General features: G+C 40.8%; 1 protein-coding gene across 9 annotated transcripts in view; it reads right to left on the reverse strand.

Moving 5' to 3' along the window:
* The window catches only part of HDAC9 (histone deacetylase 9), a 1,077,926-nt gene that overhangs the window by 112,920 nt on the left and 949,135 nt on the right, over positions 1-15,871 (reverse strand). Inside the window, exon 15 of one of the 9 annotated variants that reach the window (XM_033930939.1) lies at positions 13,349-13,736. The exons of the other annotated variants lie outside the window; for them this stretch is intronic. Within the exon in view, the coding sequence (XP_033786830.1) occupies positions 13,710-13,736 (27 nt within the window). The 3' untranslated portion in view covers positions 13,349-13,709. Of the gene's footprint in view, positions 1-13,348; positions 13,737-15,871 lie in introns of those variants that run through there. 9 annotated transcript variants of the gene reach the window in all.

Here is a 15,871-nt window from a genome sequence, read left to right on the forward strand (position 1 = left end):
ATCTCTCCAATGGACTGCAGGGGGAGGAGTTCACACTCCTGGCAGGATCGGGTCTGTGGGCTCTTGGTGGTTGCGGTAGGTCTCGCTGCTGCTTGTATGTAAAAGCAGTTGTTTTATCATTGTGATGTCACAGTATGCAGGGCAGGATTAATTTATAGAGAGCCCCTAGGCACACAAGTCCACTGAGCCCACTGCCCCATCCTGCCCCCTACCCCGTCCCCTGCCCACCCTACCCCCTGCTCGCCCCCATTTACTCATTTTCTTATTTACTTCTTTCCCCTTCTTGCTTCTCTACTTCTACACTTCACTGTTCTCTTTCTTTCCCTTTCTCCCACCATACATTTTTCTCTGATCACTCCATCTCTCTCTCCAGATACTCTTTATCCTCTTTCCAACCCTATATCTCTCTTCCTTTGTCTCCTCTTTCTCATTTCCGTCCTTCGTTCAGTACTTTTTCACTCCTTTATAGCATATTCCTATTGGCTCTTCACTCCTTGCTCTCCTCTCAGGCTGATTGAGGCTGCCTATACTTGATCTCTCTCTTTTTTTTTTACCATGCAGCCGTCTGATGGCAGCAGAACAAATGTTTAAATATACAGTACATTTGGTGCTGCTGTGGGTCCAGTCTCATGACAAGAGCTGCAGGATCCACATAGAATCCTCCCCTGAAGCCTGTCTGCCTGCATGCCCCCAAGCTGTCCAGCTGCCAATTCCACCTCCCGCCACCCACCCACTGCCCGCCACCACTTGCCGCCAGCCCGCCACCGCTGCTTGCCGACTCTATTGAATTCTGCCCCCCTGCTATTGCTGCAACTCCAAAAGGGCCAGGCTCATGCAGCGATTGCACCCGCCGGCCCATAAGCTTTCCCCCGATATCAATTCTGTCGTCGGAGAGAAGGCTTATGTGCCGGTGGCATGCAATCGCTGCACACGCGTGGCCCTTTTGGAGTTGCGGCAGCAAGTGGAATTAAATGGAGCCAGCAGGCAGGCCACGAGCAGATGGGCCACAGTCAGGCAAATACCAATAGCAACATTGTCAGCCAAGGCAGGGTTGAAGTATACAGAACCACCACTGCCGCCTACAGCCTCCTAACCCGGGCACAATGTGATGTCATCATAGCAGTGCATTGGATCCCCCTGCACTCCTACCCTTTAATCCAGCCCTGACTGTATGATCTCTTTTTATTATATAAGTTCTATATTCTTTACATTGACAGCCTTTAAAAATAGTCAGTGAGGGTCCTCCTTTAAGAGATCAACATAAAATAAAATAAACCATGATGTTAAAATTATTCTACCTGATTGACTGGGGATGATGGTTTCAAAACTAACGACTTTTACCTTTCTGGGCTCCTAAAAACAGTAGCCTTATTTTCACAACCAAAATCCAGCCCCCTTCAATGATCCTGGATCCCAGCTTCCAGTCTAATCCGCCTGCCCCAATAAAGCATGCATAGACTGATATGCCTTCAAGCACAGTCACATATTTGACTTAACCTGGGGATTCAGATCAGTCAGGGGCTTCTTCCTGTTTGTTTCTGTTGCAGTATTTGCAGGGTAGGCAACAATAGTTTCCTTCTCTAATTGAGTCACGAAAATTAACTATGGACCTTTTCTTTCTTTGCTAAGCATGAATCCTTTTGTACTATAACCCTGAATGCCTCTTTATGATTGTTCTTTCTATTTTAATTTTACAGATGCAAGCACTAAACTAATGCAATAATTATTCTGTGGTACAGAATTTGTATAATTTAGAGTTCTGGATAATTCAGATCTAATACTCATCTCAAATAGTATTCAGACTGGGTTGAACATTGTCCAAGGTAGTCTCTAACAATACTGGAAAACTATTCTTAAAATGGATCCCATTGCATCAAGCAAGGTCTTGAATTGAAGGAAACTGACTGTTCAGTGGAGTGGTTAGTGTAATAGAACTTTCAAAGAGAAATCAGAATCATTTTTCTGAGATAAAGAAATATATTTAATTGCATTTAAAATTTTATATGTGGTAGTTTCACACCAAAGCGTACAAAATAACTCACAGAACTACATACACAATATTATAAAATTAGACAAATAATAAAGCAAAACAATCAAACGTAAAATCTATGGGAGCTCTGAAGTTCCCAAACCACCAGACAGGAGCCTGCACTAATCTTTCTCCTAAAGCAGGGGTGTCCAACCTTTTGGCTTCCCTTGGCCCCCCAAAAAAATGTTTCTGGGGCTGCACAAATGCACAAACGCTACAGCAAGACAGAGGAGGGAGCCGGCAAGATGGTAAACACTCAGGGGCAGCAGAGGAAAACACTGCATCGCCCTCAACCGGGGCCACACAAAATCCTTCACAGGTCCGCATGCGGCCCTCGGGCCACGGGCTGGACACCCCTGTCCTAAAGCCTTTCTGAAAAAAAACCCAAAACCAAAACTTTTCAGCAGCTTAGAGAAATATAATAATCATGGTTCAGAGTTTACAACGATCCCAGTTGTAAATATAGGGGGGCCACTGAAAAGTTCTCTACCCAACCAACAAAGGGGGCTATACACTTAACCCCTGTTTTACTAAGGTGCGCTATGCGTTTTAGCGTGCTTATAGCACATGCTAAATATGCACACGTGCTAACCGCTGATGCATCCATAGACTAACATGCACGCGTTAGCGTTTAGCGCATGGTTAGTGCACGCTAGAATGCTTAGCGCAGCTTTGTAAAAGGAGCCCTAAGTCCAGCAATTTACCACTTTTTTTGTTCTACATTTTTCTGACGGGATGGAAAAAAGTGGAAAATCGCTGGACCAAGGGGCTGATTCTAAAAGGGGCACATAAAGTTAGGCGCCTAACTTAATTGTCAAAATACCCTTATCAGCCTCAATAATTGGTTACAAAAAATTAATTGGGCAATAGGCACCTATCTCATTCTATAAATTGCCTTTCGCAATGCACATAGCGGCACCTAACACCTAAATGGGCATTTCTATGTGTGGAGCATGAGTTAGGCGCCACTAAGCATGATTCTCCAAAAAACTTGATGTGTGAAATGTAGGCCTTTAAAACCCTTGCCTACATTTCAGGCATCTACATTTTTACATAGGCGCCAAAGCATGATTGACACGTGGCTGGCGCCTTTTTTTTTTTAGGGGCCAGCTGATTTAAGTGCCATTTATAGAATCATGATGGAGCCTGCCCCAAACTTTGCTGGCTGGGCTAAGAACTTTTCAGCGGCCCCTCACATACTGAAGACACCCTTCACAGAGAAATGGGATTTCTACATTAACTTATCTGCACCCTGCCCTAACCATTTCTCTCTCTTCCTTTTGCATGCCCCCTAAGGAACGCGTCTGTATGTCTGTTAGCAAAGTAGTTTCCTGTGGACACAAGAAATAGGGGCATATGAAACATGAATGCAGAATTATAATCAAACCCCTCATAATCAAATTATATTCATCAGAGTATGCATTCTCTTTGGCTTCCGCGGCTGGCTGAAACGCCGGTTCTACCTACCCAGAGGCAGCGAGACCCAGACAACAATCATCAGAGTATGCCTTCTAAGTTTGTTTTATCCATCCAAAGATATGAGTTCTCCTGCACTAAGATAAAAGGAGTGAATCCTATTTGTGTTAGAAAATTCATCTACTGGAGAGAAAGGGTTTGTTCTCCATGATGGACTTGGAAAAAGGAAGCACTGTTTTTAATAAACACCCCACATTCTTGTTAATCTTTTATGTGCCTGTCTTTGTCTTTTAGATATTTTACTGGGTCTGAATATGAATATCAGACCCTGTGAATATAGTGGTATATCACATTGACTAATGTGCCACAACTTCTGCACCTAATTATTAAGTGCAGGTGCAGAGGATTTCACCAATATATCAATTTAAAGTGTAGACTTCAGGGACAACTAGCAGTCCACTTGTCTTTGCTCTCAACAGTGCATTAGCCAAACACTATTCTACATCAAAAGATCCCTCAGTCACTTTTGTGAGGAAATGGCACACATGCCTAGATTTCAATTATTTATTATATGCAAGCAAGCTCAAAGTTTGAATTTGTTTTGTGAGCGCTGATACTCATCTGTTAGTGATTTCGGCACTCACCTTAAGGGAGTATATGAGGTTATCCTGCACTTCATACTCCCAGGGGCCATTTCTGGACAGGAGGAATAAGTCTTCAGGGTCCTTACTTTGAAGGATCCAAAAGCAACAATCTTGACTAGAAAACTCTCAAGAGAGTCCAGGCTGGTAGGTTGTTTAAAAAGAAATTGCATGTTGTAATTTTTTGGTTAAAAAATAAGCAGCAGAAAACAGAAATAAAAATAAGCCAGTAATATCCTGCTACTGTTCATAAACATGGACCTCACTGAAGGATGACACAAAGCTTTTACGCTGAATATTGACCCCCTCCCCCCAAGGAGAATTAGAACCAAAATTCCAATGCAAAAAAATAATCATAATAATATTCTGCTAAATATCAAACCATAAAACAAATAAGCTATTGTACAGTATATAAGTAAATTTGGTTAACTACATTAACATAGGGCTCCTTTTATGAAGGTGCACTAGCGTTTTTAGCGCATGCACCGGGTTAGTATGCTAGCCAAAAACCTACTTCCTGCTTAAGAGGAGGCGGTAGTGGCTAGCGCGCACGGCATTTTAGCATGCGCTATCCCGCGTGTTAGGGCCCTAACGCGCCTTCGTAAAAGGAGCCCTTGGACTCATTCAAATAAACTTTTAGCTATTTCCTAGAATGCGAAAACCTAATCTCTTCTCTAGGAGCCAACGGAGTTCAGCTCACAAACTAGGAACCATAGAGCTAATCACAGGAAAATTTTCAGATGGATTTTCGAAGGGTGCTAAAAGGTTCTCAGCACAACCAAGAAGAGAATGATGTGGATATGGTTCAATCAATGATCTGAAACAATGTCAAAACACCTGGAATTTCATTTTTGCAAACTGGCACTTAACAAAATAAGATAACATTCTTTTCAACTACAGTAGCAAAATAATGCTCAGGATTTAGGAAGTTGTTTGTTTGGATTGAGAACTTTTCAGCACCTCCTCGTCTATAGATGTCAGAGACATCTGTATAAATGTAAATCTCTATCAATTTTCAGCTCTTATCACATAATGACCGCATGAAAATCTGTCAAACTGCTTCACCATCATTAGTAGAGGCAGAGCAAGAGCAGGGCTCATTAATTATCTAAGTGATGGCCAGCAATCAACCACGACTACGTACGTTTATTTAGTGCTGCTGAATACCCATATAGATGTATTTTTTTAAATACCACAAAAAACATTGTATTTTGTGTGTCTAAGTGCTTTGAAAATGAGCCTCTGAGTAACTTTGGGGCCCTTTTACTACAATGAGTACAGAAATGGGCTTTTCATGTTTTAATAAGGGACTTTGCCATGCTCTAAGCCCATTTCTAGCACAGGATGCACCAAGAAGGGAAAGGCCCGCCATTCTGTGAAGGTGGGCATGCTGGCAGGAGGGAGTGGGCATCCCTCTTGCCAGCCATCAGAGAAAGGTATGGGGGTGTTTGGGGGAGGGGGATTTTGGGGTATCAAGGTGTGGCAGGGATGGAGACGGGGAGTGTTGGGGTGGAGTGCCTAGTGTGGGATGGAGACAAAGAGTATTTCAAAGGCTTCGGGGGATGATGGGGCCAGCGGCAAGAGGGTGTGGGCATCCCTCCTGTTGGTTGACTTTGCAGGGGGAATGGGTTCACTGCTGTGGCTGCTAAACTGATCATGGCAGGGAGATTCCCTTGCCACAATCGACTCAGCAGTCATGTCTATTTGAAACTATCACGACCCTAGGGAGACACCTAGGGCCGCCTAAGCTCATCTAAGGCCACTTCTGGGTGAAACCATGCCCACGTCTAACCTTGGGTGAGCTTAAACGGCCCTATATATCTCCCTAGGCTCGCGAAAATGCATACAATATAGGTTGCATGCCTCGGTGTGGTTTTTTTTTAAGGTGTGTCCCAATTGGTTGGTTAGACCAGTGGTTCCCAACCCTGTCCTGGAGGAACACCAGGCCAATTGGGTTTTCAGGCTAACCCTAATGAATATGCATGAAGCAAATTTGCATGCCTATCACTTCCATCATATGCAAATCTCTCTCATGCATATTCATTAGGGCTAGCCTGAAAACCCGATTGGCCTGGTGTTCCTCCAGGACAGGGTTGGGAATCACTGGGTTAGACAATGGTAGGATGCCTATCACCACCTACAATCGGGACCCCATTTATAGAATTTGCCCCTTTGCATCCCATATTTTGAATCAGTATTTGAGAGAAGGTTCTGTCCCTGATTGTTTAACAGAGGCTATTGTTACACCAATTCCTAAAAAAAGGAAAAAATTATTAGGGATGGTTGCTCTGGGTTTAGACTGATTTCAAAAGTTCTCGAAAAGGCTGGGTTTCCCCCCCCCCCCAGTTAATTGACTATTTGAATAAAAATAAGCTTCTGTATTCCCAACAATCTGGTTATCAAACCAATCATAATACTTTATCATTAGAAATTGTTGATGAAAGTTTGGCAAAAGGCATCAAGGATTTGATGCCTTTTGAGTTCAACTTGATCTTACTGTTGCCTTTGACTCAGTTTCTCATTCAAAACTGATATAGGGTCTAGGCAACACTGGCATGAGATCAGTGGTGTTATATTGGTTTAGTTCTTATTTCTCTAATCAGACATACTCAATTTATTGGAATGCTGAGCTATCCCCAAAAGGAGCACTGAAATTTGGAGTTCCTCAAGGATCCCTTCTATCATCCATTCTTTTTAATTTGCATTTGCAACCTTTGTTGGGCACCAGGAGTTCATTTAGAAAACTGTTAAAAACACAACTATTTGTTGATGCATTTTTCTGAGTATTGATTGTTGTTAGAATTAACAACATTAATTTTACAAACCGAGTATAACCATGCGCGTTATATGTGTGAGCGCATTATACAATTTTCTCGCTCTCTCCGAGATTCTGAATCTGAGAATCTCGGAGAGAGCGAGACCAGAAGGCTTTGAGCATGCGCAAATGCTCAAAGCCCAGACCAGCCCAGCACAGGGAAGAGGGAGGATCTCCCTCACACCGCCCAGCCCAGCCCTGCCCAGCCCAGGCGAGAGAGGATCTTCGGGCACTGGCACTGGAACGTCCTGTGCATTGGTGCTGGTGCCGGTGCCCAATCGGGTAAGCAATGTTTTTGCGGTGCTGGGGGGCATGTAGGATTGCGGGGGAGGGGGGGTGATGCGAGCGGGGGGGGGGAGGATGCCGGTTCACAGGCCAGAAGAGGGAGTAAGCGGGGGTGGCGGGAAGAGGTTATAGCAGCATGCGCGGTATACGCGTGTGCGTGCTATATAGATTTTTTTATAGCAATGCTTTGTTCCCGCGCGCTATACGCGTATGCGTGTTATACACGTATGCACGTTATATGCGTGAAAATACGGTAATGCTGTCTGTTTCTACATGTCCTGATTTGTTTTAACATTTTATGTATGTACCCATACAAAAGAAGTTTCTTGGTTCACCCTGTCATCCTCCACCCCTCAAAATACTGAGGAAGGCAGACATAGCTCGACCCCCAGAAAGTAACACATCAGTTAGAGGATCATATATACAATATAATATTTATTGAAAAACAAAAGAATCATTCTGACCTTCCACATTGTCTCTCTCAAAAAATACATTTTCCAACAATAAAGGTTATAGCCAGACGGCCCAGAAACGTATTGATTTTCACTTTTTCACTGATGACAGTCAATTGATTGTCTTCATGAAAGATAATCAAGATGAAGTCATGATTGATTTTAATTAAAAAAAAAAAAATTTTGCAGCTGTTAGCTAATTGGATGAATGAACACAATCTTATTTTTATTTATTTAAAATTTTTTTTATTCTGCTTCAAGCCTAGGCAGATTACATATAAAACCAACATATTAAAAGTTCATAAACTTTAACAAACTAATGAATTGTTAACTGCAGTTAGATTACCCAAATAGAACAATCTAATTCTTAATAATGTGAAATCTACTATCATTTGGCTTTTGCATAAGAGGTGCTTTGCATCTTCACCTAGGATTGGCAGTCAAGCTCAGAACAGTTTACATTAATTTATTCAGGTACTTGAGCAGTTTTCCCTGTCGGTCCCAGTGGGCTCACAATCTATCTAGTGTACCTGGGGCATTGGGGGTATTAAGTGACTTTCCCAGGGTCACAAGGAGCATCATAGGTTTGAACCCACAACCTCAGGATGCTGAGACTGTAGCTTAGTTTAACCACTATGCCACACTCTAATCAAGCAGACAGACAGGACAAGAAGTCATAGGGAGTCTGTTCCAGACTCCATTCGTTTGATTTCTGATTTTTTGGCATTTCGGAAAAGCTTGAAAGCCTATCTTTTACGATTGGCCTTTTTCAATCTGGATAATTCATGATTTGGTAGTTTGGGGGCCTTAATTATTATAAGGAACGGATGCAAGATGTTTGTTATATGTTGTTATTTTACTATGATTTTTTAAGTTTAGTTTTAAGTATGTATGTAATGTTGTTACCTGCATAGGTGTTTGATACGCAGGCTTTAAAGGTTTTAAATATATAAATAAGTAGAAAGTAAGGGAGTTTTCAGGCATGAGTACTTTAATAGTGACTGGTGATTAAGAACTAAAAACCACCTTGAAAAAGTGGGCTGTTAGCCTGGATTTGAATACTGCTGGGGATGGAGCTTGACATATTGATTCAGGCAGTCTGTTCTGGGCATGTGGTACAGCATGAGAGAAGTTGGCAGTAGAGGAGAAGGGTGCAGATAAGAGACTTACCCGATAAGCAAAGCTTCTGGGGAGGAGTATAAGGAGAGATAGTGAGGAGCTGCAGAGTGAATGCCCTAGTAAGTTAACGAGAGGAGTTCAAACTGTATCCATTAATCAATTATAGAGGGCATACTGGGCCTGCCCCAAACAATTAGCATACAGTGTTTCCACCTGCAGTAATGTGCATTGATTTTCACTGTTAAAGTATATCAAATGCAAAACCTTGAAGTACTTTTGCAAAACACTTCCTAAATCGTGGTAAAATGCAAACTTTTTCTACACCTTAATAACTATCCCTTCCCCCAATTATATATTGTCACTCACAGGGCACACTCATAATTTCCAGGTCCAGATGGGTGCCATCAAGGGAGATGTCCTGGCTTCAGGCAGTCTTCACTTGATCAGCTGATCTCCTGGAGGGGTCTTTTGCTATCCTCAAGATTAGGAACTAATGAACCCTCCAGCACTCCATGCTTCAAACTTATGTTTTGCTCAGATACATTTATTGCATCGTGTGAAACCAATGCTTTCACCGTTTGATTTCCATGCCATTGTACTTGTTGTGGTTGGACTACTGCAATTTCCTGTACCTGGGAATAACCAAAGCCAGGTGCAGGGCATGTACAGAATGCCGCAGGCTAGATTGATACCAGGAACATCAAGATATGAGCACATTATGCCATATCTTCGATAACTTCACTGGTTGCATGTTGTATTTAGAATCCAATACAAAGCAATTGTGATCTTTCACCAATTTCCATATGGCATGATTCCAGAATTCTTTAAGAGTAAGATGTCTAGTTATCAACCAACAAGATCACTGAGTTTGGAAAAGTCCGCATTGTTGAAAACAAATGTCGACCCAAAATATGTGGAAACCAATGCAATGACCTTTTCATGCACAGGGATAAAACTATGGAATGCCCTTGTTGGCCAAATTCGGAAATGCAGTGGCAGGAGTTCATTTAGAAAACTGTTAAAAACACAACTATTTGTTGATGCATTTTTCTGAGTATTGATTGTTGTTAGAATTAATGCTGTCTGTTTCTACTTGTCCTGATTTGTTTTAACATTTTATGTATGTAACCATTTAGTAAACCATTTTGAAAAACAAAAGAATTATTCCGACCTTCCACATTGTCTCTCTCACAGAATACATTTTCCAACAATAAAGGTTATATCCAGACGGCCCAGAAACGTATCCAACCTCCCTCCCAGGAAGGTCATTTCCCATAAAAAAACGATCAAGATAAAGTTTCAGACTCTAAGAATTTCATATACTATTGCAGTTTTTTGTCAGTCTTTTGACTAAGGGCTCCTTTTACGAAGGTGCGCTAGCGGTTTTAGCACGCGCTTCATTGCTGCATGCGCTACACGCTACATTGCTGCGCATGTTACACGCTAATGCCTCCATAGAACTTGCATTAGTATTTTTCGTGTAGCGCGGGGTTAGCGCGCACTAATCTTCAGCACGCGCTAAAACCGCTAGCGTACCTTCGTAAAAGGAGCCCTAAATCTCCCCCTTTCTTTAGGCATGGCATTCCCAAATTCCAGTTCATTAGAGCACAATGCCAAGACCACAGGGGAGCCTCAATTTAAATCCACTATTTCCTTGAATTGTCTTACTTCAAACAACAGGTTAATGGCTGGGGTTTCCTTTCCCCCCTCTATTACATATGCCTCTATGCTAATGGCAGGGTCAACCTGTCCTCTTCTATGCTTTTCAGGCTGAGTCCATTAAAGGACTCTTTGAGGTAGAGCAATAAGCTACACAACAGCCTTTCTTCAGGGTTTGTTCTATCCTATAAGAACTTTATTTTCTTTGCTTCTTCACCTTCAACAGACACAAAACCAAAACTACTTTCCTGCAGTTCATACTACAACTCCACAGTCCTCTTCTCAGGAAAATTTATCAGAGAAACTTACACTCTGTCAGGGCATGTTTTAAGGTACAAAGGCATCTTCTTCCTTTATCTCTCTCCATAATGCAGGGGTTTCTTAATATGCATCAGCAGTACCCAGAGAGCAATGGCATAGCCATGGGTGGACCTGAATGGGCCAGGGCCCACCCAGTTTGGACTCAGACCCATAAAATTATGCCACTCTTGCTGTGGCTGGTGGGGATTCCTAAACACCATCAGTTGAAGATGTCCTCCTCCTTGGACAGATAGCACTCTTCCAAATGGCAGCTGACAGTACTTGCTCCAAGCTAACATTGACACAGTCTCCTCTGCACATGCTGAGTTTTCACGAATGCGTGAGCACAGAACATGTGTGGTTGTGGCAGCCTGAAGCAAGTGCTGCTGACTTCTGTTGGAAGAGTGATGGCTGCTTGAGGAGAAGAAGTATAAGAGCATAACATAAGAATAGCTTTACTGAGTCAAACCAATGGTCCATCAAGCCTGTTCTTACGGTGGCCAATCCAAGTCCCTAGTACCTTGCCAAAACCCAAGGAGTATCAGCATTCCATGCTACCGATCCAGGGCAAGCAGTGGCTTGCCCCATGTCTCTCTCAATAATAGACTATGGATTTTTCCTCCAGGAAATTGTCCAAGCCTTTCTTAAAACCATCTACGCTATCCACTCTTACCACAACATCTGGCAATGCATTCCAGAGCTTAACTATTCTCTGAGTGAAAAAATATTTCCTCCAATTGGTTTTAAAAAGTATTTCCCTGTAACTTCATTAAGTGTCTTTCTAATTTTCGACAGAGTGAAAAATCGATCCACTTGTACCTGTTCTACACCACTCATGATTTTGTAGACTTCATTCATATCTCCCCTCAGCTGTCTCTTTTCCAAGCTGAAGAGCCCTAACCTTTTTAGTCTTTTCTCATATGAAAGGAGTTCCATCCCTTTTATCATCTTGGTTGCTTTTTTAAAAAACCTTTTCTAGTGCCACTATATCTTTTTTGAGATAAAGAGGTCAGAATATAATACAATACTCTAGTTGAGGTCATACCATGAAGCGATACAGGAGCATTATAACATTCTTAGTCTTGTTAATCATCCCTTTTTTAATAATTCCCAGCATCCTGTTTGCTTTTTTGGCTGCCACTGCACATTGGGCAGAAGGTTTCATCGTATTGTCTACGATGACACCCAGATCCTTTTCTTGGGCGCTAATTCCCAAAGTGGACCCTAGCATCCGGTAACTGTGATTTGGGTTATTCTTCCCAATGTGCATCACTTTGTATTTGTCCACATTAAATTTCATCTGCCACTTGGACACCCAGTCTTCCAATTTCCTAAGCTCTGCCTGCAAATTTTCACAATGCATTTTAATAACTTTGAACAGTTTAGTGTCATCTGCAAATTTAATCACCTTACTCGTCATTTTGATTTCAAGATCATTTATAAATAAGTTAAATAGCACCGATCCAGTACAGATCCCTGTGGCACTCCTTCAATTGGCATGGTTTGGGGATCTGCGTTAGCTCAGGTATTTAATATTTTGGGTTGGCTGATGGGCAGGAAAGACCCAAGAGAGAAGCTGGTGGGAGATAAATTATGTGCCCACCCACCAGAACAAACAGGGAAAAATGCTTGAGTACCTGAATAAATTCATGTAAACTGATCTGAATTCCCCTGGGAGAACAGTATAGAAAATTGGATAAATAAATAAATAAATTAAATAAATAAATAAATAGTTTATATGTGGCACTATCATGGACTGTAGGAGGGAAGAGCAAAGGGTGGGATCTTGTGACACCGCAGATTCAGGGAGGAAAGACTAAGCAAATGTTACTGTTAGTTCAAGACCAACTAACAAAGTTGATAAGGGAGTTATAAGTGTTAAACTTTGAAGATTAATTAAGTTAATGTTAATTATTAAAACTGCAACCGATTTTTGCCAAGTTTGTCTTGGGTTTGGTTTTCTTGTGCAGCTGGATGAAAAGTGCAAGTTTGCAAGTGCCAATGTTATGTAGTTACTGAATGTTGATTTTTGGCAACTGCAAAATTTTACTTCACTTTAGTAAATAGGCCCTTATATAAAAATCTGAAAAATTAATGCATTTTTAAACTAGATTATTCCTCCTTCTTTTACTAGGCCATGGTAGAGGTTTCTACTGCAGCCCGGAGCGTTATAAGCTCCAACGCTGCACTGATGCTCATAGAATTCCTTTGAGTTCCAGAACATTTATTCCTCTGGGCTGTGGTAGAAACCTCTAAGTAAAAGGGGGGGGGGGGTGAATTTTTCAAATATTTAAATTAATATCCAGATGCATGAACTAATATAATTTAATTATTTAACTTGACATGGAAAAAAAATTGTCAGGGAAAAGAGTTGATAGATCTGTTGAACTCACCCTACCCACTCCCCGTGTTCCTGGCCTAACCCACATAGGGATCTGGAATTCACCTGCAAAAGAATTCAGAAAAAGCCCTTGTTTTTGCTTCTATCCATCACAAGTTTGATCTACTGTTACATGTGCTTAATGAACCCCCAAAGCACATCAACATTAGGAGTTCTAGTTTCTATTGCTCTTGGCTTTCTTAGTCCCTTCACCCTCCCCTGCCCTAGTACAAAATCTCAGACTTCACGTTTGAAAATGAGTCCTAAGTATCAGGACTGAGAGGGATTGCATGGGATCCAATTTACCAGGTTTTTAAAACTGTTTTCTGTTTCTAAAATGTTCCATATCTTGGTTTAATATTTCTTTCATTAAAAATTAAGAAACATGCAAAATGTTAACTTCAGCGAGGATATAACAAATCTAAGAAAGTATGATGAAACAGATAGAAGCTGTCCCCACAGTAAGAGCCAAGGCCAAAGGAATACATTCACACGTCTTAAGTTTCTGCAAGCTAAGCTTATTTCGGTCTTAAAGGCTATAATGTTCTTTCTCTTCTTTTAAACCACAGAAAGTGACAGTGATTCTTCACATCTCTAATATTTCCTTTGCAGCTCACCCGGGCCAAAATGTCATCTTCTTCTGTAAAACAGAAATCAAAGCCAAATGGTAAAAATGCAAAGTTTTTGTTAAACAAACAGTCAGTATTTTAGTGGTTTTTATCTGCAGCCTGCAGAGCAACTAAACAAAGCCAAGATATTGTCCATTTCTTTGACAGACAAAGAGCCTCAGAGGTTCAGAATGACATGCCCTAGGCTGGCACGTGATTGGGTTAATTAAATTAAATAGCAGGAAACATGTTTTCCATATGCCATGGCTTGGCCACACACAAACTGTAACAGTAAATCTTTTATATGTTAAATTGGTTCGGGGATGTTCTAACAGTTTTAGAAAAGTACCAGGTTCTATGTTCAAAAAAAAGGACAAATCCAAAATTAAAGTGCAAACACAATCTGTTAGACCCTTACCGCTGGATGGTAGCTTGAGATCACTCAGCTTCCTAATTTTCTTGTTCATACATGTAAGCTAAGCTGCTATACTGGTTTAGTACTCAGTTCAGGCTTAATAAGAGCAGATCTTATATATTTAAAGCCTAACTAAGGAATATAAAGGGGCTAGGATACTGTGACCAGAATTTCTAATAATTTAATAAAACTGAACAAGAGTTTTAAAGAACAGATCGATATATTCAATGCAAAAAAAAAAAAAAAGAACAGCCAGAGTACATGAAGAAAAGTTTTTAAACAGTTAACACTATTAGAAGTCTTAACATGTGACGGATAAGGAAGAATAATATAGGACAAACTTAGCAGTAGGCAGAATGAAGAAAAAAGGCATGATGGAAGGTGCATAGGAGGGGGAAAATAAAGTAATAGCTTAGGAATCAGGGGGAAGAGAAGAGACAGAAGAAAAATCAAGAGATTCATGAGATGACAGTTGATCTGCAGGCTTACATGGAGATAGATATGCATGTAGGCATCCAAGAAAGGAAAATATTACACTATGGGCTCCTTTTACTAAGGTGCGCTAGCGTTTTTAGCACACGCAGGATATTACTAATACCTCAAAGTTCTCCCCGTTCCTTACAATCTACCGACCAAAAACTCCTTTTCATTCCTTCTTTAAAAGAATCCTACTATATAAGGAAAACTAATTTTGCTATAACAGCCCCCACATTATGGAATTCTCTCCCTCAATTTCTCCGGGATGAAATTCATTTACCAAAATTTAAAACTAATCTTAAAACTTTCCTATTTCAGGATGCCTTTGACAAATCCTAATCTTTTCTTTATCTATTTGTTTACTTATCTTTTTCCTAAACGCTCTCCTTTATTTCAGCGCATATCTTTTATACCATGCACCCTTATCCTTCATGTCCTATCCCTTCCCTCTATCTCATTTCTTCTAATATTATGTAACTTTCTCCTTCCTTCCCATTCATCCTCACGGTCATGTTTGTCAGTATATGTCTAATATGTTTTCTCTAATTTTTCTAATACACCAATAACTAGTTCTTACTCTCCTATTTTAAATTTTTTATTGTTAACCGGTCAGATATTTGTTTTATGATCGGGATATTAAAAATCAATAAACTTGAAACTTGAAACTTGAATTACTGCGCGCTATACCATGCGCTATATGGCTAGAGCTAACGGCAACTCAATGCTGGTATTAAGGTCTAGCGCGCATGGCAATTCAGCGCACGCTATTCCGCGCATTAATGCCCGAACACACCTTAGTAAAAGGAGCCCTAAATCTGACATCCAAATTAAAAAGCATGATTAGGCCATGATCTGCATAAAGGAATCATCTATTCATATTATAGAGATAAATTGGATAAGATATTGTGAGCCAAGATCATTACTGAATCATGCCAACGAGGACACAAGGCCAGAGACGATTGTTTCAAACAATCAAAATTATCAAAACAAATGAGAATGAACCAAAATGTCAACCCGAAACAGAACTTTAAATTCGTACACTCCATGATTAAACTGAAAATTGCAATAAAAGCACAAAAACCGTGGAGATGTGAAGAAAAGTGAAAGGTATGATATCATAATATTTAGAGAGAACCCAAAACAATTTGACAGCAAACTGAAAAACATGTGAAAAACAGTGGAAATATTGTCAACTAAAGGCAAAACAAAAGAGATACGGAAAAATTTTTACTAGGACCTCAAAGTGTGCAACGGAAACGCAGAATGGCTGCCTAG

This window comes from Geotrypetes seraphini, chromosome 2, assembly GCF_902459505.1.
Source record: "Geotrypetes seraphini chromosome 2, aGeoSer1.1, whole genome shotgun sequence".
Taxonomy (NCBI): Eukaryota; Metazoa; Chordata; class Amphibia; order Gymnophiona; family Dermophiidae; genus Geotrypetes; species Geotrypetes seraphini.